This window comes from Aulonocara stuartgranti, assembly GCF_965226115.1.
Source record: "Aulonocara stuartgranti genome assembly, chromosome: 9".
Classification (NCBI taxonomy): domain Eukaryota; kingdom Metazoa; phylum Chordata; class Actinopteri; order Cichliformes; family Cichlidae; genus Aulonocara; species Aulonocara stuartgranti.
Window position 1 is genome coordinate 11,258,287 of NC_138960.1, and position 26,653 is coordinate 11,284,939.

General features: G+C 41.8%; 3 protein-coding genes across 6 annotated transcripts; 1 reads left to right on the forward strand and 2 right to left on the reverse strand.

Annotated features, from left to right (window-relative positions):
- Positions 1-85: 85 nt before the first annotated feature.
- nsmaf (neutral sphingomyelinase (N-SMase) activation associated factor) lies at positions 86-15,671 on the reverse strand. Its single transcript, XM_082546992.1, has 31 exons — positions 15,514-15,671; positions 12,843-12,929; positions 11,782-11,860; positions 11,434-11,495; positions 11,087-11,123; positions 10,163-10,213; positions 9,728-9,799; positions 9,578-9,625; positions 9,188-9,240; positions 8,885-9,014; positions 8,692-8,763; positions 8,484-8,592; positions 7,290-7,466; positions 7,089-7,168; positions 6,918-7,008; positions 6,453-6,516; positions 5,132-5,183; positions 4,921-5,041; positions 4,702-4,833; positions 4,573-4,615; positions 4,319-4,485; positions 3,798-3,909; positions 3,446-3,504; positions 3,193-3,260; positions 3,031-3,098; positions 2,821-2,944; positions 2,280-2,363; positions 1,919-2,069; positions 1,515-1,617; positions 1,320-1,429; positions 86-764 (listed from the first exon to the last, which is right to left on the reverse strand). Exons 1-31 carry the CDS (start codon positions 15,549-15,551, stop codon positions 670-672), a joined length of 2,739 nt encoding a protein of 912 aa, XP_082403118.1. The 5' UTR covers positions 15,552-15,671; the 3' UTR covers positions 86-669.
- Positions 15,672-16,143: 472 nt separating this feature from the next.
- tmem241 (transmembrane protein 241) lies at positions 16,144-20,152 on the forward strand. Of its 2 annotated transcripts, none has more exons than XM_082547022.1 (15): positions 16,144-16,451; positions 16,858-16,904; positions 17,092-17,169; positions 17,264-17,345; positions 17,447-17,524; positions 17,623-17,648; positions 17,728-17,779; positions 17,853-17,901; positions 18,107-18,152; positions 18,282-18,317; positions 18,630-18,664; positions 19,078-19,147; positions 19,423-19,516; positions 19,626-19,690; positions 19,947-20,152. In XM_082547022.1, the coding sequence occupies exons 1-15, from the start codon at positions 16,380-16,382 to the stop codon at positions 20,008-20,010; spliced, it is 894 nt and encodes a 297-aa protein (XP_082403148.1). In that variant the 5' UTR covers positions 16,144-16,379; the 3' UTR covers positions 20,011-20,152. The 2 variants fall into 2 exon arrangements, with proteins under 2 accessions (XP_082403148.1, XP_082403147.1); XM_082547021.1 differs by having other exon boundaries at positions 16,146-16,451; positions 17,620-17,648.
- On the reverse strand, positions 20,034-26,493 carry rbbp8 (retinoblastoma binding protein 8). 3 transcript variants are annotated; one of them, XM_082547000.1, is made up of 19 exons: positions 26,389-26,493; positions 25,805-25,931; positions 25,651-25,693; positions 25,459-25,554; positions 25,048-25,139; positions 24,760-24,832; positions 23,241-23,422; positions 23,070-23,153; positions 22,913-22,989; positions 22,727-22,794; positions 22,332-22,581; positions 22,052-22,217; positions 21,848-21,936; positions 21,416-21,533; positions 21,190-21,327; positions 21,040-21,079; positions 20,854-20,941; positions 20,630-20,771; positions 20,034-20,476 (listed from the first exon to the last, which is right to left on the reverse strand). In XM_082547000.1, exons 1-19 carry the CDS (start codon positions 26,389-26,391, stop codon positions 20,379-20,381), a joined length of 1,974 nt encoding a protein of 657 aa, XP_082403126.1. In that variant the 5' UTR covers positions 26,392-26,493; the 3' UTR covers positions 20,034-20,378. The 3 variants fall into 3 exon arrangements, with proteins under 3 accessions (XP_082403126.1, XP_082403125.1, XP_082403124.1); XM_082546999.1 differs by having other exon boundaries at positions 21,040-21,076; positions 22,332-22,620; XM_082546998.1 differs by having other exon boundaries at positions 22,332-22,620.
- Between the last annotated feature and the right edge of the window lie 160 nt (positions 26,494-26,653).

The window sequence follows — 26,653 nt, forward strand, 5'->3', positions numbered from 1 at the left end:
AATCCAAAAGCATGAGCATTTACTAAACTTTTACTTTTTTTTGTTGTGGAAATATTGCAAAATACAGGATGATCCGTAGGAGACGTTTTAGAGGCAACCATGATTTATTAATAAAACCTGAGCACCATAAAGCTCTGACAGACACTGTAAATCCACTGCAAAATTAAAATTCATATAAAGCTACTGAAACATGATTGCTTATTTAAAAACAAGGTACAATCCATCCACCAACTACACCTGCTTTATCCTTTAGGGAGCTGTGGAGGGAGGTTAGGAAGAGATTAGCTACGTGATGTTTAACAGTTAATAAATTTAGGCAAAGTCCACATGTATGTATGTATGCATGTATAACAGGCTAAAAACTGAAGTGAAAAATCAGGCACGTACACTTCTGCTTCCGTCTCTCATGCACGAAACTGTAAGTAGACATTTTCTCCCAAGATGCAGACATCAATGAAAACTAAGACAACCGCGTGTGGCCTGTTGCTTGGTTTTGGATTAAAAACAGTTCAGAGCCAACTCCTCTGAGATGCTGCACATTTAGAGTATGTTTTCAGCATGTCTCAAGTCCTTTGTGAGTCTCTTTCAAAGGCAGTCAGCAGGATACTTGGCCTGTGTTGTCCAGGATATTGCACTGGGAGTCTTTATCTCCCCAACAGAGACGGAACTTTAACTCTGGAGCTTCCAGAAGATCATCTGTCGGTCCTCTCCACCTGTGATCACTGTGGTGCACAGCTCACTCATCCACATGGCTGTGACAGCACCTGTGTGTACATGGATTTATGTATAATATTCCTTAGCTTATATTGTTATTAATTGATACATTTATTATAACGCATGTACATTTTAAGGTTTTACTACATTAGTGGCACAAACATATTAGCCAAATTAGCATCCAGTGACATCTTCTGAATCAAATATTACAGATTTAGTGGAAATTAGTGAACTGTGCGTTTTTTATTCTGTGCAAGTTTCACAGAAATCTGACCAATACTTTAGAGACAGGGGTGTCAAACATAAGGCCCGGGGACCAGAATCGACCAGCAAAGGCTCCAATCCGGCCCACCATTTTCTGTTATTTACTAACAACTTTATGTTATGATTCAGGGTCATTCAGGACAATGAATTAGCAGAAGTTCCTGGTAAATTTGTCTATTCATTCCTGCCAATTCGTTCAACTGGCAGTAAATAAAACCACAAATGTAGCAGATTGTCTTTCCTTCTTGTTGCTGGTTTTACAGCCAATAAACAAAGCAGCAGCAGAAGTTTGAAAACGGGGGTAAAAACTCCACCCAATGATTACTGAAGATGAGCTCTACCTGAGTGTGCAGGGATCCTCTTGGTAACTGTGTTGGTAAGAAGGTCCCACAGGAGGAGGTCACCAGACTGGCCACCACACAGCACCCAGTTTCCATCCCAGCAGAAACACCTGCACACACAAACATGCTGCTAAATGCTTTGAACATAGCACAAAGAAACAAGTGAAATACAAAGTTCTGGATTGCTAGGAAAACCTCTGCTCCTCTTCAGCTTTCACAGAGGAGATCACCATTCCCGTCTGGACGTCGATAACCTTCATGCAGGAGTCGGCTCCAACGCTGAGAACGTGTCGGCTATCTGAGAATGCAAAAGTGGTATAATCACACACGTCTTTGGATAATACATATGAGTCTGGGAGTTGTAATTTCTCAACAGAAATTCTTCCTGCTCAGCAGTAAAGGGTTGTTTGATTCACACAGAAGAATCAAGCAGCCAACAGCCGCTTCAAAGAAAGCTGAAGAAGTGCTCTCCACATGCACTTTAACTGTACTGAGACAAACATTAAGCTTAAGGGAATTATTTACTCAACGCTTCCACGAGCAGATCTGAATTTTATGTTTAACATTTTAGGTGATCAAAGTTCCACGTTCACACAAACCAGGACTGAAGTCCGTCTGGTGGATGGTCCCACTGTGGCAGTGGATCTGCTGCAGAGTCCTTTGGCTGCTGTGGTCCCAGATGGTGACGGCCCCATCTTTACATCCAGACACCAGCAAAGTCCCAGCTGGGTTCAGACTGACTGTGTTCACCTGAATTTGAATGTTAGAGAGCAAACATGTTTTTATTACGTATGTTTTTAACGCTGCTAAAATGTCTCAGTGTTTGACAAATATGAACATTTTATTTGTCAGAGTCTTTCCAACAATAACACATGCACACAGCGTTACTATGATGCATTTAAATCCACATGAAGTTTGTAAGATCTTGATGAAACCTGTGGCTGCGGTTTTGTCACTCACCCCAGCATCATGTTCCAACTCACCCAGCAAATTAAACTGGGATCTCTTGTGAGTGGAAAAGCTGTCAGAGTTGCATTCCCACACCTGTGAAGGTCACACAGAAAACAACGCTAAAGGTTCATCCTCTCTCTGACATGGAGTCCTTAGTCTTCCTCAGTCTGCGTTCATCTGCTGGCACTGAAACAAGCCGGCTTCTTTTCAGAACGAGCACCCAGGTTTAGCTTCATGCAGCCTGACCAGGCCGGACTCTCAGCTGTCATCACAGCACGAGTGCGAGCTACGATGCAATAACAGTATTCTCATTCCTGTCCAGGGAAAGCTTTCAGGATATCATTTTACCGTTTGTGTGAGTCTGATGTGTCTACGATGTTGCCTCCTTATTTATTAGTAAAGGGACCTCGTGTGTTATTCATCATGTGATGTACTGTCCAATCTGGTCCATATGACAAATACTGCATAGCTCTCTCCCTTCAGTAAATTCATTAGTCCAGCACTGTAACATGTCCCATGTCTGAAAAGGGTTATAGAGACAATACTTTACCTTAACAGTGGAATCCCAGGATGCTGTGTAGAGTTTGTCCTCAAACCAGCACATTTTACTGACAGCGTCATCGTGACCCATCAGCGTATCCTGCCGCCTGCCATACGGGACGGAGTAGAAATACCTGAGAGAGAGGAGCGTGCAGGTCAGCGAGAAGCCGTCAAAACTCTCTGAAAACCACGTTAAATATAATGAATAAACAGTCCGTACACATTGTTGTCCCACGAAGAGCACACCACCGTTTTACTGTCCGCCAGTATCAAACACGATGACAAGGCCTGAAAAACAGTCGAGCGGTTTACTGTTTACAGAGAAATGGAACAGATTCGGAGAAGAGATCCGAGGAAGGAGATGCTGAACGGGCGAGCGTACCATGTTAGAGAACGACATGCTTCTCTGGAACTCCTTCAGCTCTTTGGAAAACATTTTAAGTGTCGAGTCTGTAATAAAGAGCGAGAGGCGTCAGCGTGAAACACGTCTCCACTGACAGAACGGAGCAAACCGTAATTCATCCTTCTCTTAATCCTTTTAGCTCAACAGCTTTTTAATTAAAGAGAAAACAAAATGAGTTTCCAAGTAGATCCGAGTCGTCTACATTTCTTCTCAGTCTACACATTTTCCAAACCTTTAGATGTGGAGAAAACAGCCGATCCACCTCGAGACACAGCAATGCCTGTCACAGCTCTGCACATACAGCAGAAACAAAGTTACTTAAAAAACATAAATATACACGTATATTAAAAAAAACACATGAAATGAAGAATTTGTTTAGAATAACACAGCAGTCTGTTATTGAAGGAAGTAGTCCTGAAACTAGTATTAAGTTTCTGAAGGGGTGTGGAGCTCCTGCAGCTGCCTGCTACCTGCTTTCTTTGAATTCACTTCCTCATTTTTGAGGCAGGGCTTTCACTTTTGCTGTATGTGGTTACATTTGTACTCTGCTGTAACTGCAGCCCACCGAGCAGCTCCTGACTCACTCTTTATGGATCTTGTGGCTGGAAACGGGCTTCAGACTTTCCATGTTTGCCCAGGCCAACCTCCTGCTCTCCTCGGTGAGATCTTCGAAAGACGAGTCCTCGCCCTGAGAGGCTGCAAAACAACACAGGGATCCGGCCTACATGTTAACTTATTATGGTTATGAAAAACATTTTATATATCAAAACACATTAAAATGCAGTTAATATAGCTGAAAGTGCATAAATGAAACTTTTTTCCTTCAGTAAAACCAGAAAAAAAAAAAACAGGAGTAAATTAATAATTCATCGTTTTGTGACTCTTTTTAATCTTGAGTTTGTGTTGATTGGCTTCACTCACTGAGACATGCACCATCCTCCCAGAGAGGAGTAGTGAAGCACATAACTGTGTGGGCTTTAGAAACACTGCTCAGCTCTCACAGCTGCCGTTGCATCGTGTTATTAGCTACTTAAGCCTGAACAATGAAAGAGAAAGCTCTGCAGCTGCAGGGCTCTCACACACTTCCCGTGCTGTGCGGTGTTACCTGGAGATAGCTCAGCGTCGGGTGAGTTGATGCTCGAGCTTCGCGTAATGTTCTGAAACCTCGGGGTGATCCTCTGAGGGTGAGGGCTGGTGAACAGCTGTTTGGGCGTCTGGCCAAACTCCAGGATCTGTGTCAGCATGGCGATTCTCTGATCGGTGTCCTCAATGCTTGCCAAACAGACAGAGGGGAAACGTTAGGCCAACGAGGCGGGATGAGCATTTGGAAATATTCTCGTTGGATTTTCTTTTCTGTACCTGTCACAGTCGATCCCGCCCTCATAGGTCAGTGGGTGAAACACTTAGAAAGGAAAACGATGAGATGAATATTAATCGTTGGCATGTTTTCGTGCCTCTTGTACTGAGAGTAGCTGTTGGTCATGTTACCGTTGTGAGCCGCCACAGCTTCACTGCCCCTCTGCTTGAAGCCAAACACCAAGTCAATCCACTCATGAAGGTGTTCAGACACATACTGACTCTCCAGGGCGGCTTTGTGCTTTTGAAGAAAATCACTGGAATCTGGAGGAAGAAACAGCAACCCTTACTTCCTCACGTGACTCCTAATATTACAGAGACACACAGACAGCCGGTCGACAGGAAGTTCACCTGTGGCCCACGGCGGAAGAACGACATCACCAACTAAACTTCCGTTCTGCCGTCTGCCCAAATCCAGACTCAGTCTGTTTTCCAGGAAGCTGGGGTCTGTCCCATAAAACTCTGGGATCAACTGCAAACATACGAGGAAAAGCAACATGTCAAGAAAGACATTCCTCGACAGAAACAGCATCAACACCAGATAATAGACGAATAGCTTTACCTCCTTGAAGTCAGTAGCTCCCTCCAAGCAGTTTTTCCACGTCTCACCTATGCTGTAAGAAACCACAACACGTCACCAAACACGTCTTCAAAGTGTGAAATACAACATTCACATCTTCACCAGAAAACACTGTACGTGTTCAAACTTGTTTCCACAGTATTCACAAACTGCAAACTCTGCTTGCATGCTGTTCCTGTACAACAGTGCATGTAAATGTGAGCATGAATGACTGTTTCTCTCTGTTTGCCCTGTGATAGGCTGGACACCTATCCAGGATCCATTCCTCCCACATGATTAAACTGGATCAGTGTGCACAGATAAATGTACATCTATGTGTCAAACTTCTTTGATTAGCACTATTTTAGTCAGAGTTAGGAGGAGCTTAACTTCTCAGCTCTGTTTACATTTACCTGCTAGTATAAAGTAGCTTGTAGGTAAACCTGCACCAATGTCAGCTGGTAATTCTCAGTGTTGTTCTCACATGAAATAAATGTTTTGTACATCGTCCCTTAGAAATGCATAAATAATTATTAATGAGGAAAAAGTAATTGCCCCATAAATCTAATAACTGGTTACCACGTTTGGCAACAAGAACAGCAATCAAGCTTTTGTGACAACTGGCAACGAGTCTTTCACTGTGGAGGAACTTCGGTTTGCTCTTCTTTGCAGAATTGTTTTAATTCAGCCACATTTGAGGGTTTTTGAGCATGAAGGTCACGCTGAGCATCTCGATCAATGTGAGCCATTCAGAGGGGGACTTGTTGGTGTGTTTCAGATCATAACCCAAGTGCTCTTGAGCTTCGGAGCACAAACTGATGACTGGACATTCTCCTTCAGTTTCTGGTAGAGAGCTGAAGTCATGGTTACAGCAAATCACTGTACCACCACCGTGTCTGACTGTTGCCACGGTGTTGTCTTTATGAAATGCTGTGTTAGTTTTAGATCAGATGTAATGAGACTCAAACCTTTCAAAAAGAGTTAAGCTTTTGTCTTGGAGATAATCACAATGTTATTTTTCAAAAAACAAACAAAGAAACAAAAATAAACCCCTCTAAACCTGTGTCCTTGATCCAACACAGCTGATTTAAATGGCTAAACGACCTCCTCAACACGTTCTCCAGAAGGCCTGGTAATGAACTAATCATTTGATTCAGGTGTGTTGACCCAGGGTGAGATCTAAAACCTGCAGGACACCGGCCCTCGAGGCCTGGAGTTTGACACCCTGATCTAAAACATGCAAGTATGACAAAGAAATCAGCCAGTGGGCAAATTTCTGTACTTTACCATTATAACGTTTAAAACAACGGGGGAAATAATTTACCTATTGAACATTCTGTCAGCGTGGTCATAGCGGCCATTCTGGAGACACAGCATGTGCTCTGGAGCTGCAGTTAGAGGACAGCAAATGAATTTAAAAGATCAGAAATCATTATATCATTACTGTTACTTCAAAAAGCATTAGCAAATGTAATCAGGAGAACAGACTTATGTGTCGCCAAAATGTCAGTGTGCAGTTTCTGAAGGCCGTGAGTCACAATGTGAGTCACAGTTACTGTGACAATTTTGCATTTGACTGATCTTTAAACTTCTGCTTGACTCGCACAAGCATCATCAAGATGAAGACTGAAAGTGTTGTGCTGTGCTTTTAACTGTAGTGTTATATTTGACTGTTGTGTCACCTAGGTGACCAGCAGGCTAAACCTCAGAGTTATAAAACATACAAAAATAACATCTGTTGGTTCCACACGTCCTGTAGATGATAAGTAATGTTAACTGTGTGACATACCAACTCTGACCAGGTAAAAAAGGACGTAGCCTGGAGATGAGTAATGGCTGCCGTACATGAAGCTAGGTTCGGGCATGCCTCTGTATCGAGCCTGTGGAGAAGAGGAGAGCTCTGTGGTTAATAAGGAACTTGTCAGCAAAAACAAACAGTACGATCAGGCAGTCGTCTCACCAGGAGCCTGTCCAGTCGCTCTTTGTTCAGGGCTCCCACAGGTTTGCTCAAGTCTCTGAATGTGGCAGCATTTGTCATGTCTGAGAAACAAAGCGAAGTACCGACAGTGAGAAACTACAGCATCTTTACAAAGATGCAAGACCCAAAATCTCAGCCACCATCACTCTGACAGGAGAAAGCGGCAAAGGTCTGCGGACCCACCTAACCGCGGGCTGGTGTAGTCAGCGATGACCCATGGGAAGACGGGGTACTGCGAGAGGTCGTTGCAGCTGCGGTCAGCCAGGTTGTTGAGGTGGAGGAGATACTGGTAGTTGCTGAGATGACCACGCTGCCACTGCAACATGTAGCTCTCTGCTGTGTGCTCTATCGCGTGGTTTTCTAAGCGAGAAAGGCGAAAACAGCACAGGTACGTGGTTCCGTTAATCACCGAGAATGAAGCATCAGCGGCACTGCTTTATAAAGACAACAGCAGTTTTACATATGTTGCTTCTGCGTCACACAGAAACCAGGTTTACTTGCAGCTTTGGACTATTTAGTGATCACTTGATGGCTGTAGCTGAGGGTTACCAGTGGCACACTGTTTGCTCCTAAATCCTTGAACATTTAGATCTCACTTATATCCAGTATTGTTTAAAGCCATGTCTGCGAGTGCACTGCTGCACACCTTCACGTGTAATCATGTGTAAACATTTTCTGCAGATGCTCTTCTCAACACGCAGCACAGACTGGAGCTATCTGTACGGGTCTGCATCTTTACTGCTGGTCGGTTAACTTTCATTCAATTTGTTCAATAAATCTCAACAAAACAAGCGAGTCGTGATTCTGATAATTTACTGACAGAACTGCTGCATGATCAACAAAGTATCACAAATGGAAGCAGCATGGTACACTGCTGTATTGAAGATTGTCCAAGACGGACACGTTGTTACTTCTGAAAAACTCCACTTGGTTTAGATTTATTGGGTTCACAGTACGGACGAGAATTAATACGAGTTTAACAATTCTAAATCCTTATCCATTCTCATTGGCTCTGCTTTGAGAGTCACCCCCATCTCAGCGCAGCGTATCAAAGACATTTGTGCAAATTAATTGCATGTTGTGTGGTCAATTTTTTGTGCATGTATGAGTCCCGCACACCAACAAATCCGTATCCTAATGGGTACACATTCGATCTTTCTTAGGATTTAGGTATGAACACAAAACAAAAGAAGAAAAAGATCCTAAAGAGATTTTAAAGCAATTTGTTGTGTATTCTTGACAGAAACAGCTCAGGAGTACAGCACATGTGTGAAAACAGCACCCAGAGGCCACAAATTCAGGCTTTTAGAGCAAAATATATTTTAAAGAAGTGATAAAATAAATCAGACATTTATTAATAGGCTTGTATCGTCTCACCCAGGAAAGTTGCGATGTAGTAGTAGACTTCATCTCTGTCGGTCGTGCTGTAAAACTTCAGGTATATGTCTGAACAGAAGTCATTCTCAGAACAGAATACCTCCAGACCCTGAGCAGGGAGACCGAACACATGAACCCATGAGATCATCCAAATAAACTGCAGTAAAGAAAGATACTAAAGCTACCTTTAGTAGCACTTGCGACTCACCAGGGGTCTAAGACCAAGCCGTCTTTTGTAGATTCTCCTGACGTTGTGCAGCTTTATCTGAATCACATTTTCCTGAAGGGAGAGGACGTGCACACCAATTACAATTCATTTGTTTGGGAAACATTACTGGTGTTCAGCATCTGAACAAACAGCCACACCAACACCATTCCCACTGCCTGCTTTGTCATCTCACCGGATAGCCATTGAGAGGCTGGAAGTAGAGGTTTTTATCTGTTACGCAGACATGGCCTGGATTGCACACCAGAGGCATGACCATCTCCACTGCACACTCCATGTGAGGGTTTTCAGCAACACTCTGAAAGCTTCACAGCACATTAAAACCACAGTCCTGTCTGGCTGCACGCTCTAGTACATCTAAACCTTATTTAATAATCACTATATTAAGTTTAAGTCACGCATAACACAAACCCAATGAGGCTTAAAAATAAAGTTAGGAAAAAGCATATAAAGACTCATCTGATTGACATCTACATACCAGTTTTTGTCAAACGATGACCTCGCCATTCGGGATTGTAGATTGGCAGCAATCTAGAAATAAAGGAAATGTGGGTTTGGTCTTTGGTTACGCAATGGTTACTTACAATTTTAAACTAATTAAAGGTCATAAAGAGGAAGGAGTAAGAGGGGACAAATACAGGAAGTGCAACAGACTTTCACTGTTTCATTGCATTTGTTTTTCATCGTTTCCTCATCTTCAGGGTTTTGAGGAATGGTCTACAAATGGGAGATGGACCACACTGTTGTGGCATGAAGCCACTACAAATTGGACCTTTATTTAGATTTTATGATGTGGATTTTTGTCAGTGTGTGAAGTGGGGCATTGCTTTCGAGGCTTACTGTGGACTGAGAGTAATGATTGACTTACCATTGCAGTCTGGTCTCCAAGTTTTTCCAGACAGGAGGCCCTGTGGAGCTGCAAAATTTAACAGATTTTAAAGGGAATGAAAGCAGCTCACACCGCGCACGTGACACAAAACTCCCCCCCACAGTATTTTGTTTTGTACCAGCGACATACCTGAAGTAACGTCTGGACAACATCCTCTGTTTTACTGCAGAATTCTAACTGAAAGGTCAGCGTCTTTTCTTCCTGTGATCAGACAAGTTTATTCAAAAACAAAAGAAAGTTTCTTGTGAATAAAATGACACACTGGTTTTATGATCTTGTCCTAAAAATGTACTTCAGTGTTTTTAGACAATCATTCCAGAATTTTACACTGGTCATTATATAGCATAGTGTTCAAATGGATCCAACAAATGCACATGAGTCCAGAGGCTGTGATCTTTGGGCTCTGACTCATCGTAAGAAAGTTTTACCTTCCGTTTTCACCCTTTCATAATAAAAGAAAAAGCCAGCAGCAGTTATTGTGAGACAGTGACATTCCAGATTTTAAGCACAAACAAGTCTCTGAATACACAACAGAAGACACTCATGCTGAGCTGACTCACCCACCCTTTCATTTCTGTAAGGCGCAATAACGTTGCTTTCTTTGATGTATATCACCTGAAAACGAAAGAGTGGATTTACTTAGGCTTCGTTCACACTGCAGGTCTTGAAGCGCAATTCCGATTTTTTGATCAAATCCGTTTTTGTCGTCTGCTTGTTCACACTACAAATAAAATATGACAGCAAACGTGCTCTAGTGTGAACGCTCAAAGCGGCCCGCATGCGCAAAAGAAGACATCACACACAACGCGCTCTGTTTAGACCCAGAGCAAACAGTATTGTTTGAATGACGGCCCTTAATATAAAGACTTCGGACTTTACGTTTCCCAATTTTTGCTTGAAGTTATTTTATATTTACATAATAATGTAGATAACCTAATAATTATCCTTATTGCTGTTTTAGAGAGGAGCGGTGCTTCAAAGGATAGTTGCAGATTTCTGTCAGAATCTGCAGATTATACAGTACAAATAAAATGTTCACGCTGTCTTCCCAACAGTTTGACTAACATCTACACTGGATGGCCAGGAAGCGTTCGCGATGTCTTCGCTGGCACTGATAATTGGCGTCTGTCTTGTGTCAGTGACGTAAAAGACGGATTTAACGCGACATGACCATTCAAACAGCAGTCGCTTCTAAAACATCGGATATATATCGGATTCAGAACCACATAGGAAAGTGACCCAGATCGGATTTGTGCCGTTCACACTGGCATACCATGTTCGGATATGGGTCGCATAGGGTCAAACAAAAACGGATTTGATGCGCTTTCGCCTGCAGTGTGAACGTAGCCTTAGACAAAAAAGACAGGATGAAAGTAAAGAGGATCAACCTGAACAATCAAATACCATATATTACAGAGAAAAAGCTGCGAGGGCTGGTGCCTCTCTGAAGAACAATATGTTTACAAAAGTAATAACTCCATAACTCACCTGCTTGGAGAGAATAGATATGGCTGATGGTCCGGGTCTGTGAGCACATGCACAAATCAGATAGTAAATAATAAGAATTATGACATCAAAACTATAATTACTTTTAAGATTAATAAAACAGAATAATCACCATTAGCATGTGCCGCATCCAAAGTAGTAGTGCACACGTTTTTATTTTTCAAAAAAATCACATGAAGCCCAATCATTTGCAGATGCTACTTACAAAACTGCTTTTCAAGTACAGCTGGGCTACATTTGCACTCCAAGTAAACAAACCGGTTTGTCAAACTGAGTAAAGATGAGCATGTGACTTGCACATGCAACACCAAAGATATTACTGTGCTCACTTGTTAAAAGAGTTCTTCTCTTCCTCCACAAACTCAATCTTCTTGCAATCTCGCAGAGGAATCTGAAAGCAGAGTGAGCAGTTATGATTAAAAACTACAAAATCCATGATTCATAGATTTTGTACACAAAAAACAAACAATGTACAATACAAGGCTGTCTCCATTATATCCAGCCTGCCTACATAATGGTAACTGTATCTCCCAGCAAAGATAAGACAGGCCTGTGACACCAATGTATATTTTTTAATGTTAAAATTCACAATTTTAAATTTAGCTAGCAGCATTACCACAATGTTTATTGGTTGTAGTTTTATTTTTGTTTTTTTAAAGAATGTTATAAAAACAAACCTTTATAATTGGTTCTGCAAGCTCCTCTGGATCAAATATGATCGATTTGGAACAAATCTTGAATGAACCTCTGATTTTTCTGGAAAGAAAAAAGCTGATGTTAGCTTGTTAAGTAATAGCTAGCCCCACCCCCCAAAAAACAAACAAACAAAACAACACACAAAAACCTGGCAAAACAAACAAGAGTAAATATTTTGCACAAAAAAGTCAATAGACATTTATAAAACTAAAAAAAAAAAAAAAATCTTGAAATGTTAGGAGAAATATGCTAATTACAGGCTAGCAACCTCTATCAATTTTCCTTCCCAGGTTTTTCCCCCCCAATCGGCCGTGTTTCGGGGGGGGGGACAAAACCGGAAATGAATTCAAACAACAGATTACTTTTTCTTTGAATTGATGGGTCTCAAGGCTAATGTTACAGAGCAGAGCTACAGTGTAAAGTCGTCCCACATGGCAATAAACGTTTAGCCTAAACAACAGAATTTGACTCACATCCAGCCTAGAGCCAGCGTTAGCCCCACAGCTCGATCACATATTTGCCAAATATAAACCAAATGAAAACAGCTACATGGCACAAATGTTGTCCAAATGGCCTGAAGGACAGAAATCTTCAAAATGAGACAAAGAAAGCAAAGGTGGTGTTTTGTGTATTTACTGTTCACTCCTTTTTCAGTAGGTAGGTAACAGGACATGATTATCACTGAAAAGTTCACAATGTTTGATCAAAAAAAAAAAAAAAAAAAAAAAAAAAGTTTACACAAGCCTTCATCACAGAACTAAATGGTGTTTGAACAGTTGTTCCTCAGAAGGCAGAGCAACTACCATCAACCCTAAAAGCTTTAAACAAACATGAGTACATGATAGCACCAATAAAAACAGAAAAGCATTTCAAAGTGTGAGACTTCTTTAGCTTTTTGTTCTGCAAGCGCCGTGCCTTCACTTTCCTCTAAAGGAGGAAAGTGAAGGCACGGTTTGTACTCAAGCTTATAAAGTACTTCCATGGTGCAGCGATTTAAGGTGTTAGATGCTGATGAAGCGTTGCCTTTAATTGTCCAACTTACCTCTGCTTTTTTAAAGTGCTTGTCACATGGTACGCGGTGTGCTGTTCAAAATAATATTCCTCCAAATCCAGCAGCAAGAGGGAAAACCTGGAAAGGAGCAAACAGCTGCTTGAGAAAACATCAGAGCAATGGTGGGGTTAGACTGGTGGGGTCAAATCACCAGATTTTTTAAAAAAGTACTGTATTAATAAATTAACAGTAAACAACACATTATTAATGTACATAAAGGGGAAAATGTGGCTCTTTAACACATAAGTGTGACTCCAGGCAATGATGCATCCTGCTGAAAACTTTCTTTGGTGCACTTTTTAAACATTTAGAATCTTAGAATCAGCAAGTTTCTGCAGATTCTGGTCAGTGCTGATGCATCATGTTATGATTGCGTTCTGTCAGGATTACACACATTAAATAATCTAAGAAAATGTAAATAAAGTCACTTTGTAGGCTAGAATTGTGACCACTAAAAGAGAGAGAGCCTCATAGTTGATTATTCAGCTGTGAGCAATGTTGCAGCTTAAGTGTGTAATATTTCTGCTTACTGCTGCACTGACAATCAATACATTAAACCACTGTGAGCAGTAATGTGGATTTAGAAACCGTGGCATGCACTTCCTTTGCTCAACTTGCATTAACATGTTTAAAAGTATTGAAAGGAGTTAACTGCTGACATATTTAAGAAGCTACTTCATGCCAGAGCAATGTTTTAGCGCGCATGCATGCATACACACACACATATATATATATATATATATATATTTTCCCAACTGATATTTCACAACAAATCCAATAAAGACATTTCAAAAACATCAGCTTGGTAATTGGACCTACAGGAACTAGAAACAGTCCGGTGCAGCTCACAGTCTTCTACATACGCAGCTTTAACAAACCCGACAAAGGGTATTGAAAGGTTTTATGTGGAACTGCTGCTTGTTGAAAGCAAAAGTTATCAGATTAGGCAGAAGGATGTGTCACTAAAAAAGGAAGTGATTTGCTTAAATTCAGTGGCCACTTTGTTAGGTACACCTGTTTATTGCTCGTTAACACAAATGTCTAATTAACAAATCCCATTTCAGCAATTTGGTGGACGAGGACATGGTCACGACTATCTGCTCAAGTTCAAACTGAGCATCGCAATGGGAGAAAAAGAGCGACTTTGAGTGCTGCATGACTGTTAGTGCCAAATGACCTCATTTACTCTCCTGGCATCTGCCCCAATCTAGAAACATCTGCAGGGTTTGCAGATAATGGTCTGAAAGCAACAAACTATCCAGTGAGCAGCAGTTGTCTGGCTGATAATGCCTAGTTGATGCCAGATGTCAGGGGAGAATGGTCAGACTGCTCTGAAGGCAACAATAATGCAAATGACTGCTCATTACAACCAAGGTGTGCAGAAGAGCATCTCTGAACACACAGCACGCCACACCTTGAAGCAGAAGACCACACTGGGTGCCACTCCTGTCAACTAAGAACAGGAAACTGAGGCTACAATTTACACAAGAGCTGCAAACTCTCCATGCATGGATGAATGCTTGTATGAATAGTTTAGTCTGCTGGTGGTGCTGCAATGGTTTAGGGCACAGGTGTCGAACTCCAGGCCTCGAGGGCCGGTGTCCTGCAGGTTTTAGATGTGTCCTTGAACCAACACAGCTGATTGAAATGCCTAAATGACCTCCTCAACATGTCTTGAAGTTCTCCAGAGACTGGTAATGAAATAATCATTTGATTCAGGTGTGATGACCCAGGGTGAGATCTAAAACCTGCAGGACACCGGCCCTCGAGGCCTGGAGTTCGACACCCCTGGTTTAGGGGGATATTTCCTTGGCACACTTTGGTCTCCTTAGTGTCACTGAACATGATTTAAATTGCCACATCCTACCTGACTTTTAAGTACAGAAGAATGCTTTCTATGTTAACCAGACTGTTAGAAGAAAGCTTATTTTTGATGAAATTGGATCCTGACTGATGTAATTGTTTGTATTCATCTCCCTGACCGAACATAACACATTAGAAGCAGAGGCCTGTGGTAGCTTGAGGTCCAAAACTCCAGTATCAGACAGGCTCTAATGAGTCGAGTCACCAGTGCGTACAAAGCACTTCTTCACACTCGCTGAAGAAACTGTTCATCCTGTATTGTTCAGAGGTGACCTCATCCTTTTCCTGCCCAGCATGCTGAGTATCAAAGTGCACTGTGGAAATTCAATGCCCTGCTCTAGACTGGGACCACGCAGGAGATCGTTTCAAAGCTTTTAAGAGCTCACTCTGGTGGTCAGTTTGAAGCATAGATCATGTGCTAAGGTCTGCCGCTTCCATTAGGAGGCTCAGAATTGAAATTGCTGGAAAAAGCAGCTGCTTTAGTTTAAAGCTCTGTCACAGTCTTTTATATCCTCCACACTCTCACTTAAGCGTCATTTTGTTGTACTGCCCTCTAGACACGGGACCTTCTGGGTAAAAGTAACCGGTCTGCACCGCAGACCAGAGCCCACTTCAATAATTAGACCGCATCCCCCAGCTGACAGTGGAGCTCTGCCTCATTAGCTAAGCAGCCCTGCCTCACGCTGCAATGACACGCGGCCACAGTCGGGGGAAAAACAGCCCGCTGCTGCCGCTCAGCTCCCAACAAAACCTCGCAGGGAAATAACCACCCGCTAACAGAAGGTGGAAGAACACCAACCTTTCTTTAGTTCGTTCCTGCGCCAGAAAAAACGCCATGACCGCACAGCATCCTCTTCAGAAACTGAATACCGACAAGCCACAACAGCCCGAGCTTTGTAAACACGGAAACTTGGTGGAAAACACGTGACCCACTCCAAGACAGACGGTGAGCGGTCTGCACAGAGCAGCGGAGAGAGACGTCACTCTGCTGGCACGTTCAAGGACCAACACTGCGTCTGCATCAGTGCCCTATAAATAAAAATGAATATGTTTGTTTTGTCGGTACAAATATTTTGTCATTTTAACCACAAACAGAGTAATTTAACTTTCACTGCTATAATAGTGGGAGTTTTGATGTTTTTTTTTTTTTAATCAGAAAACCAAGAAACAAATGCACTTGAAAATTGGTTAAAAGTTAAATTAGTGGATTACACAAAACCGCTAAAAAAAAGAGCACAGCACATCACCAGAGACTGTCATCATCCAGGTCACACCCTCAAACCAAAACAATCAACATACAGCATGCACCGTCTTTCCTGCCGCAATCAGACCGATTGCAAAATAAGGACAAAGTAAGACACACACAAAATAGAATTTATCCCAAATCCAAAAGGACAGACTAAATAAACAATAGTATCTTATCAGTGTACATGTGGTGGTACACTTGCTGTGTGTGGGACACACAGACAGCGCAGTGAACCATCTTCCCACGCATAGACGATCTCGGTGTGCCTGCGTCTTGACGCGTCATGTGTGGTGACAGTGAGGGAAGTTTCCGATCCTGAGAGGTCTTCAGTTTCAAAAACGAGCCGCTGTATTAAAAGCTTTATTATTTTTGTTGGTACTTCTCATCATGTCCCAGCTGCAGCGTGTCTGCAGACCATCATGCAGTGGAGGAGACACGTCACCGGCCTCGCTTTTAGCCTTGTTTTTGTTGTGTCATATTTCACGAACAAGGTAGGTACTAGCGAGGATACGAGTCAAAAACTTTAGTTTGAAAAGGAGGTTACTGATTTAGAGATTCCGCGGAGATGCTTTGAGTAATCCCATGTGAATCCATCCAGACATCAGCTGTGTAAAGGGTAATATTAGCGCTTGGTATCAGGGAGTAGAAATAAGTGCAGGAAGTGTACAAAGACCAAGTGTGAATAGGATCCACAGTTATGCCGAATTGAAAACTCGATTATATCACATAGTTAGAGTCGTGTTGTATCCCGTACAGATTTATAGAGACAGCTGTACAAACCTAATTGGCAGACTTTTAAATGGGTTTTGGCGGGAGTAATGAAGCATCTCTAGGGAAATGATTAATACCACACTGCCTGCATATGAAATGAGCTCACTGTCTTCTCTTTTTTTGTAGTTTGTCCTGTCAGTGTTAAACTTCACCTATCCAACCTTATTTCAAGGGTGAGTAACTGAAAATAAATATTGAATATGTATCTAGTGAAGTGACTCTTCTTTGAGTAGAATACATTTCAATAAATCTAAAGAAGTAAAAGGAATTATTCATTAGTTTAATTATGCACCCTGTTGTGTGATACCTGAATAACCTCGTGTTTGTTCTCACTAACACGACCAAACTGCACATTTCCAGATGGCAGACATTTATTGGAGCTATCCTGCTTCTAGTGTCTGGAAAGCTGGGATGGGTGGAAATAAACCGCATCACCAGGTACTGTCACCGCACTGCATTCTGCTGGGTTTGATATTATACTGCCGCGTGGGAGATTTCCACACGATCCACGTGCTCTAATATTGCATTACAGATCTGCGGCTCTGTCCTGGCTTCCGGGCTCCCTCCTATTTGTGGGGAACATTTACGCTGGTTCCCGGGCATTATCACGTTTAGTAAGTGCACAGTTCACTTAAAATAACATCGCAGTGCATTCATGTGCTGATTTTTCTTGCTACTGTGACAATCTTGTTATGAGTGTGTCTCCTCCACGCAGGACATTCCCTTCTTCTTCACTCTTCAGAACTGCTCTCATCCCTTTAGCTACGTGATCTTCAAGGTCATGCGCAGAGAGGTAAGTGCGCTCACCGCCTGCTGTAAACTGATCTGTTCAGTCATGTGCTTCACACTCCTGCTCCTAATGTGCTCTCTCTGCTTTTTGTTTTTTAGCAGAAGACACAGTGGCTGAAATTTATCAGGTATGGATGTTTTTTTTATTATTTTTTTAAAAAGAGATTCACACATTTCACACATTAAACGTCCCTCCTTCTCTTCCAGCCTATGCCTCATGCTGCTTTCAGCCATCAACCTTCCCTTTTATGACCCTCAGGTAATAACAATCCTGGCTCACTTATTGCCGGTGCCGTAGATCAAGTTAGTTAGCATGTGTCCTTGCCGTGCAGGTGGACCACAGCGGTTACCTGTGGGCCGTCTGCCATCTCGCCTGTGTTGGTAAGTCTAATATCGTAATATGACTTTAAAAACACTTTTAACTGTGAGAAGAATGATGATGAAGATGTCTGAGCCTTGATAAGGCCGAGGGTTTGAGGTGATGTTGTGTTTGAGCTGATCGATTTTGCCCTAAGGCTTAAATCTTTTGATGGCAATAAGCGACTGCAACAGCAGCAGAAATTGAAACAACAACACTGCTTTGCAGGTGCATATAGAGTCTTTCAAGTTCACCACAAGTCCGTCAACCTGAGGTGAGTGAAAGCCTTTGGTGGGCGCACATGAGCGCCTTCCTAGTCTAGCATGCGGTGCAGTTTCTCAGCTTCAGCTTGCTCTGCTGCACATCAGAGGCTGAAGACGCTGCTTTTGTGATTTGATTGCAGTGATCTTGAGCAGCAGTGCATTAACTACCTGTTCAGGTAAGATTCAAGTCTAAATTGTTTGATCTGAGGCTGAACCTTCAATCTTCTAACGTGAGAGTATTAATTTACTTAAACTACATGTAAACAATTGTGATAAACCCAAGTGTTGATGCGTTAGACATGATCCAAAAAAGCTTATTCGTTTCCTTATTCGACTGCCATTCATAAGTCTTAAAATTAAGGGTCAATATACGGGATAGTGATGTCTAAGTTATTCAGTCGGATTCATTTCAAAACTTTAACCTTTCACGTTAAGCAGATTTAGATATTATCAGTGCCTAATAACAGCTTCCCCCCTTTGAACAACAGCGTGCTGCTGCTGGCTGTTGCTGCTCACCCGACAGGTACGACTGACCTCACATAGATTCTGCAAATATTCTCACAAAAACTTCTGTTATTGCTCATTTTGCAGCTCCTCTTCTACTTCTTTAGGAGCCAGCACAGCAGACCCTCCACCTCTGTCACACCACCCCCCTGCATGTCCTCTTTCACTACATCCATGGATCTCCTCTGAGGTCTTCCTCTTTTCCTCCTGCCTGGCATCTCCACTTTAAAAACTCCTTTGTCCAATTTGTCCACTGTCTCTTCTCTCCAAACCGCTCAACCTGAGCTGTAACTCTGCTGTCCTAGTTTAACATCTTCAACCTCCACTTCCAGCTCTGCCTCCTCTCTTTCTGTTACTACCACTGTCTCCAGCTCATTTTCACATATATATGTGTGTGTGTATATAAAATTTATGCCTCTTGTCCTTGTGCAGGTGACCTCACAGGTGCCTTGGAGTTCCCGTCCCTGCAGTCGCACACATTTCACTGTGGCTGCTGTGCCAGGTGAAAACGTCAGTTTTCTCTAATATTGATTGCATCGATGTTGGTTAGCCGTGAAAACAAGCTGTCGTCCTTTGAGTTCATATCAAACTGAAGCCTTCAGAGTCCGTTCTAATTATACTTGAATATAAAATAAGTAGATCTTTGTTAGAAAGTTTTAAATAACGGCATATTTAGTGTGTTTATGTACAAGGACTCCTGTTCCAGTTCTGTAAAAGGTTTAATAGGACAGAGGAAGGTTTGTGGCCTTCTTACTGGTTGTGTGTCTCACTTCACAGCGCTCTGCTGGGCTTTTTGCTGCGGTTGGCTACAGTCAAATTAAAAAGCGGACTGTCCTTTGAACACTTTGGGGTCTGGATCTTTTTATCTAAGGTGACTTCAGATATGTTAAACTCATGTAACACACAGTTCATCGCACACACACGTGTTGATCGTCAAAGTCAAACTGATGCGATTTACTTGTTGGATTATGTCCTGTCAGGTTACTGCCATGCTCCTGTCTCCATTTATTTTCTCTGTGAACTCTAATGCTTCGTCTCTTTTGTGGTAGGTACCAAACTTTTGTTTCCAGCTCATTTCAGCACAAAAACAAATGTTCATTTTCCATGCTTCAGATTTCTGCATCCGTCTTATTTGTTCTAACATGTTTGTGAACGTTTGTATGTGAATTCTTGTCAGTTGTGGTTTTAAAAAGTTGCAGGTTTATGCCCAACTTTTAATGCTTTTTGTTTTCCAGTTTAATACACGTTAATCTCGTGACGCTGGATTTTTGATGAAAGCCCTGATCTGTTTTTGATTGCAGTGTGGTCGTCAGTCACGTCGGAGAGGCTCTGCTGATCTATTCTGAGAGGGATACTCACGTGTGACGAATTTCAGCACTTTAGACGAGTTCACCTCAAATGACTTTCTTTATTAACTGGGGATGCAGATTCTATTTTTCTACATTCATTTTATAACTTTGTCTATTATCTGATCTCCTGACCAAATAAAAGTTTGGTACAAATTGTCCTCACTGCACTGGGTCAGAATTTAAAGGTCTGCATATTATTACTTACTTATTTGTAGATGAACTGTGACAATCCCAACACTCCATAGAAACAATTATTTATTCATCCAAACTATCCGCACAAAAAACATTTAAAAAAAACAAAACACAAGTCAGAACGACTGAAGGGGAGAAAGGAAACAACGGCAACCTTCTTCACAACATCAGTTCTTTTACAGATGGACATTTTTATTTCTCCTCCTTGTTTCGCTTCGGTGAGAATAGAGCATTTAATGGCTGCCTCCTCCGTAAGCGCACCTCAGGATTCTTCTCTTCTTTGATGTAACCTACAACAGAGGACACATCCTAGTATTAAAGACAGTACAATCCTCTCTCGTGCACTGAAAAGCATGACAGGATGAAGAATGGTCCTGCTGAGAAATGGGTTCAAATGTTTTGCCCTTACTGCTTTAATCTACAGTGCATAACTGTTAAATTACCTCTCTCAATGCATGTTTGCGTTGATGGGAATCCAACTTCCCAGAAGTTTTCAGGTGTGCATGGAGGAACGTACAGGAAACGATGCCTTGAGCAAGCAGACAGCTTTTTCTGTTTTTCCTCCTCTGGCAGATGGGCGTAATACTGCAGGTAAACAATTATTTAAAATAGGATCAGTGTAAGCAGTGTGTCAGTTTTATTAAACTCAAGTACTCAGAATACTTACAATTTCACATTCCTTGCAGGTAGTGCCCTTCAGTTTTCTTCTCTCATCCTTTTTGCGAACGACTGCTACATGTGCAAACGCTGGGTGTCTAATCCAGAGACAGATCTAGGTTATGGAAAACTGACAATGACCAGCAAACATGATCATCTTCAGATAAACACCTGAAAAGGTTGATCAGTTTCTTACCGTGCTTTAGACTGGCATGCACTGTCTTCAGGAGGATCTCCTTATTTGGAGAATTTAGGGGGGGAAAAAAACACAGGGTTTACCTTACGAATAGATATCTGAAAATACTGATCTAGATTGCACACATTTTCTTTCAATCTGAAAGCTCACCAATGGCCTCCTCTTCATCATCATCAAGGTCACAGGGCTGGCTCTGGCCTAGATGTGAACTGTTGCAAGATTTGTACTCCCCGTAAGCCGTTGTGTCGAACATCATATCCAAGCTGTCATTTGCTTTTTCACCGAGTCCTTGAAGTAGGGACAGTTGAGATTACTAACAGTTTAAATCAGCATATTTTAAATATTTTAGAAAAAAAGTGTTGCCGTGTATATTCACCGAACACACTGTCTCCTCTGTCTCGGTCCTTCTCTCTTTGACGCTGAAGTAAGCTGTGACTGACCCAGGTGCAGTCTGTATCTGCCATCTCCACATGATGCTGCCGCTCATCAATTTCCTGGAACGCACAAAACCTGTGTTAGACTCTCACAACGACGTGTGCAATGAATAGATTTAGTTTAAATAATGTTAAAATGATGAACGCTCACATTAAATAGGGACACAGTTTAAAATAATGAGGTCAGTATATGTACAAGTAAAACTCAGGCTTCAGATCAACCTCAGCACTCGCATTTCTACTCCCAGGTCTGGATGATGTTAATAAGAGAGGATATTCCTAATATGGCCAAGCCCAAAGGCCCCGAGCCAGCTTACAGTATAGTGCATGCTGAGGGTGAAGGTTGTTCAGCAGAGCAGATCACGTGACTATACCTCGTCTCCTTTCCACTCGCTGTCGTACATGGAGAGAGCGAGCGCAGGATCGACGCTCCATGTAGGCTCCACTGTGTGCTTCCTATCAGCTGGAACACACAGCCACATTCAAGTTAACTGAATATTATTGAGGAGCATTTCAAACTGTACAACAATCAGAAATATCCGCATGTCCTTCAAGTGACTTTGCTGAAGAGAAATCACCATCTTTAGCTTCACGCTGGCCTTGTGAAGCATTCAGATCCTGCACAGGGGTTCTTTTCTTCCCGTCTGCATCCAGTTTAACCTTCATTTTTGGCTTCTTGAAAGCAGGACTGCTACAAGAAGTGCTTGGCTTTTGGCTGGTGCTCATATTATGTCCTGACTGTACCTGTGTGATATAAAAAGCACCTTGAAACTCTATATTTCTGTCTTACATTTAATTAAACAGCCTGGACACTAAACGTGGTTAAAATTTGACAATGATGTTACTGCCTTCTCTTGCCTTCCTATCTAGTTGCTCCTTCTTGATGCTTGGATTGCTCACAGATATGGCAGTCTGGCTGATCTGTTCACGCTGTAGGTGTTCGCCTTCCTCCTGGTTGTCCGCGTCTTCTTGGAGTCCTCGTTGACTGCGTTCCTGTACCTCTGGACTTCCCTCCTTCACCCGTTTTGCCCTGCAAACACTGCCGCCTTCTGCAAACCGTTTGATGCATGGAAGAAGAGATGGGGACCCTTTAGATGTTGAGTCTGGACTGTGCATCAGTGTGGATGAAGAGGACAAGAAGCAAGGCCTTGAAGAGGGAAACAAGTATAACTGTAGCACCGAACTGTTATTTTTTTTTCTCTTTTCCACATGGAGGTGTCTGCCACAGCAGAAGATGATGTCTCAATGCTCACTTTAAACGAACGTCCTGCCTCCAGAGAGTGCTGAAGCTTCTTTGCTGGCTTGGGGCTTTCCTGAGATTCTAAGGTGAGAAAGAGAGCTAATCTGTTTGATCACACCTAAGATTCGTTTTTATTAAAGCCTGATCACATTACATTTTTATTAGATCATCATTTGTTTCAAATCCTGCTTATACACACCATCTGCTGCTTTTCAATAAGTTCAAGGCCACAAGTTTCTGCAATTGCTGCCTCTTCTTCACCTTCAGTCACATCGTCTGAAAATGGAAACAGACATGTTAACAGCAACACGCTCATGATCGCATCTACGGAAGACCAATAATGGATGAAGTCATACTTGAGATCTGCGACGCGTCCATTTCACAGGTGTTAGGGACGAGCACTTCTGCTCTTCCAGGATTCTTTGTGGCACCCTCAGGATCTTTGTATAAAAAAGAATTTAGATTAGAAAACTGGTTTGTGTCTTCAGACAGGTGACGAAGAGGAAGCTACTTTAAAGAGGACTGACCATTGAAGAGCGAATTGTTAGACTGTGGTAGAGGCACCTCTGCATAGCGCACACGCTTAATTTGGTCGTTATTTTTCTGTTTCTTCAATCTGTTTACCACGGGCAGTGAGCTGGGCAAGATCGGGGAGTCTGGAATAACGCCCTCTTCCTGTTCTGCGGGTGAGGCCTCCTTGGATTCAGACCTGAAAAGAAAAGCACACGTGTAGTGCTTCACTGGAAACTGAAACTTTAAAACTTACCGAACCTGAACCTACAAGCCTACTGAGGGGGGAAATTTATTTTCCCAAGGGGCCACAGAAGAAACTGGGACTGTTAGCACCAAAAAGCTTATAAACACATAAAAATAAGAATACTGAGTAGCAGCTTGGGATAATGTATTGTTCACTCCTGAAATGTCTGACCAATGTAGGTGATACACATTTTTATAGAAGCTTTAATTCAAGAGGTTTAACAAAAGTATTGCACTGTTTACAGCTATTTGCAGGAATCATGACACAGTCCCCCATTTTAAATATTTAAAATCTATTAAGTATCTTTTCACTGGAACTTTTAATATGAGGTTAAAAAATTAATTAATTAAAATCTGGGCGCAAACGGAAGAAGCCATAAAACCAAAATAAACCTATCGGAGCAGTAGAATAAACTTGCATTTGTAAAAAGAATAAATGCACAAACCAGGCTCAGCAACACCAAAACACATGAAAGACAACTGAAGACATCTTAAGTACATGAGCGCAGTGGATGATTGGCTAAGAAAAACCCGTTCACAATATCTAACCAAATGAAGAACAGTCTCTGTGAGACAGATGTATCAATGTCAAGAGACACCTTGATGAGTAGACTGTGCAATGCTCAGAAACTGTAAAAAGAAATACAATAAAATAAGAAAGCAGGGGTTACATCTCAGACTCTACAGGTCTCAGTGTGTAAATGTTAAAGTTCATGACAGCACAGTCAGAAAACGATGAACAGGGATGGCTTATTTTCAGGAGAAAGCTGCTTCTCTCTAAAAAGAACATGAAGGCAAAGCTTAGGCTCACAAACAAACCACAAGACTACTGGAACAGACGAGACCAAACTGAGGAGGTGTACGTATAATGCAGAGGGGTGTGTTTGGCAAAACCCAAATACATCACCACAAAGCACGGTGGTGGAGTGGTGATGATTTGGTGTGTCTGAGTCATCCAAGAACTCCCATATATACCAAAGTATTCCAAGTCATCCGTCTGACGGTTAAAGCTTGGCAATAACAGGCTCATGCAACAAGACAATGATCTGAATCAAAGCAGCAAATCTACATTCAACAGAATGGCTGAAAAACAGAAGAGTCAGGGTGTTGTGCAATGGCCCAGTCAAAATCCAGACCTCAATAAACTGAAGCAAGTCTGTAAAGAGTCAAACTTCCTCCATGATGCGAGATACTGATAAACTTCAAAGTACTTCAAGTTATTGCTTTAACTTTTTAAAACATTTCTCATATTTTTCTCGTGAACAAAAACATTAATGCGACACAGCTTACCGAGAACTCTTCAGTTTTTGCAGCTCAGCTCGCAGCTTATTGTTTTCATCCTCCAGCAGGTTTCTTTCATTTTCTGAGGAACAAAGGTTTGCAAAGAACATGTTTTTCTCTGTTCTTAAACAAACTGAGAATCTTAAAGAATTTTTAGGGTTTTTTCACATTTATTCTAGTATATTACTCATCATATTATATAACATACTACTGTTGTGAAAGATTGCATCTGCATATGTGTATGCACATCAGAGAGGGCTATTAATGGCTGTTGGACACTGAAATGAAAACACTCACTTAGTTTCTCGATAAGACGCAGATTCTGCTGCTGACCGTTTTTCATGTTCTCCTCTAAGATGGAGCATCGATCACACTCTGCTGCTCGAAGCCTGGAAAGGGAAAGCACTGCTGGCAATCTTTATGTTTCACACCGTTTTAATGCAACACATTAAATCTTGTTAACTTTCAGTCTGCGGGGGAATCTGAAGCACCCATACAATGAATCAGAAAAGGTTATTCTTGTCTTTGGTATCATGTTGCTCCAGTTAATTAGAAATCCCATATCAGTGCCAAACTGCAGCTCTCCCATCCTAAGTTAGAATTTAACAGAGGTTCAACGAGACACATATATTCCAAACAAACAAACAAGCATTTGCTACAAAGGGAATAACAGTGGAGTGCACGTGCATTCATCTTTGGGTAAATTACCTTTCCTCCAGGAGAGCCATGGCATCCTGCAGGTTTTTATTTTGCTCCTTGAGCTGCTGGTTTCGACTGTAAAACACTTCAAGCCTCTGCGCATCTCTGTAGAGGACAAACACATCACTTTACCCTTCATACATAACTTACTAAGACTCAAGTGTCTTTCTCATTAAACGCAAAATGACACAACATACTCACAGGCAACGTTCCTTTTTCAGCTTGCTTACTTTTGCTTCCAATTCTAGAAACAGCAACAAGTGCAATGATGACATGTGTTTTCATTTAGCTTCTGAACTTCATATTATAGATATGAAAGCCAGCATGAACGTGGTGAGATCAAACTGTCAGTTACCCTGAAGTGCATTTTGGTGACACTCTCCAAGTTGCCTCCACAAGTCTTGAAAGCGATCAGCTGATTTGGCTGTCCCGCTGCTCCTGTCGTTTCCAAAACTATCTACAAGCGTATCTCTGCTCGCTTCCTGCCAACGCAAATCAACCGTGTTTGCCTCACAACAATAAATTAATTCTTTCAGCTCATTTTAGTGTTGCTTAATGTTAATTCGCACTTGTCAATGTAAGCCTACTTTAGCTTTGCTACATGGCGCGCGCAGACGAGCGCATAAACTTAGTGCTAATTAGCTAAATAATAATAATAATAACTTTCACCCCCTCAACACTCACGTGTTTACTACTTATTGTTTATTGGCTTTCAGAACAAGCATTAATAAAACTTCACCTCTGTCTTTTAGCTTGTTCTCCCAATAACCACTTAGACTACAATTAAGAAATAAATGCAAAGTTTAGACTTAATGACACGAGCTCACGAGAAAACAGCCGCAAACAGACTCAGACTTACACCGACACGTCTAAAGAATAAAAACTAGGATATTCTGTCAAAGAGAAAAATGGTTAGAGTAACGTTTAACAGTACAGTACCATGTTTGAGCCATACAGGCTACGGCTTGACCATAACAAAATCCAAATTCGCGCGCCGAACTGCAAGCTGGGAAATCTTCTTCTTCGTTTTCCAATTGACGTAGGAAAGCTTTGACGCCATCCTCTGTTAAACAGCAGCCAGTGGTTTATGCTACTACTTCTCTCCAAACAACAATAATAATGATAATACTTAAAATATTGTTTTATGAAATTAAGTTACAGAAAGTTGTTTGACTTGACCTCAATTACCAATGAGTAGCTTTAA

Excerpts from the sequence above, each read along its gene's own strand:
- nsmaf (XM_082546992.1), bottom strand. The coding sequence starts at position 15,551 with ATGGCGTTTTTTCTGGCGCAGGAACGAACTAAAGAAAG. Across the intron at positions 7,009-7,088 it reads AGCGACTGGACAGGCTCCTG|GCTCGATACAGAGGCATGCC; the intron begins GTGAGACGACTG and ends TCTTCTCCACAG. Across the intron at positions 2,945-3,030 it reads TCTTCGTGGGACAACAATGT|GTATTTCTACTCCGTCCCGT; the intron begins GTACGGACTGTT and ends CCTCTCTCTCAG.
- tmem241 (XM_082547021.1), top strand. The coding sequence starts at position 16,380 with ATGCAGTGGAGGAGACACGTCACCGGCCTCGCTTTTAGCCTTGTTTTT. Across the intron at positions 17,346-17,446 it reads CCCGGGCATTATCACGTTTA|GACATTCCCTTCTTCTTCAC; the intron begins GTAAGTGCACAG and ends TCCTCCACGCAG. Across the intron at positions 19,691-19,946 it reads AATGCTTCGTCTCTTTTGTG|TGTGGTCGTCAGTCACGTCG; the intron begins GTAGGTACCAAA and ends TTTTGATTGCAG.
- rbbp8 (XM_082546998.1), bottom strand. Across the intron at positions 22,990-23,069 it reads GGACGCGTCGCAGATCTCAA|ACGATGTGACTGAAGGTGAA; the intron begins GTATGACTTCAT and ends TTCCATTTTCAG. Across the intron at positions 22,218-22,331 it reads AGGAGCAACTAGATAGGAAG|GTACAGTCAGGACATAATAT; the intron begins GCAAGAGAAGGC and ends TATATCACACAG.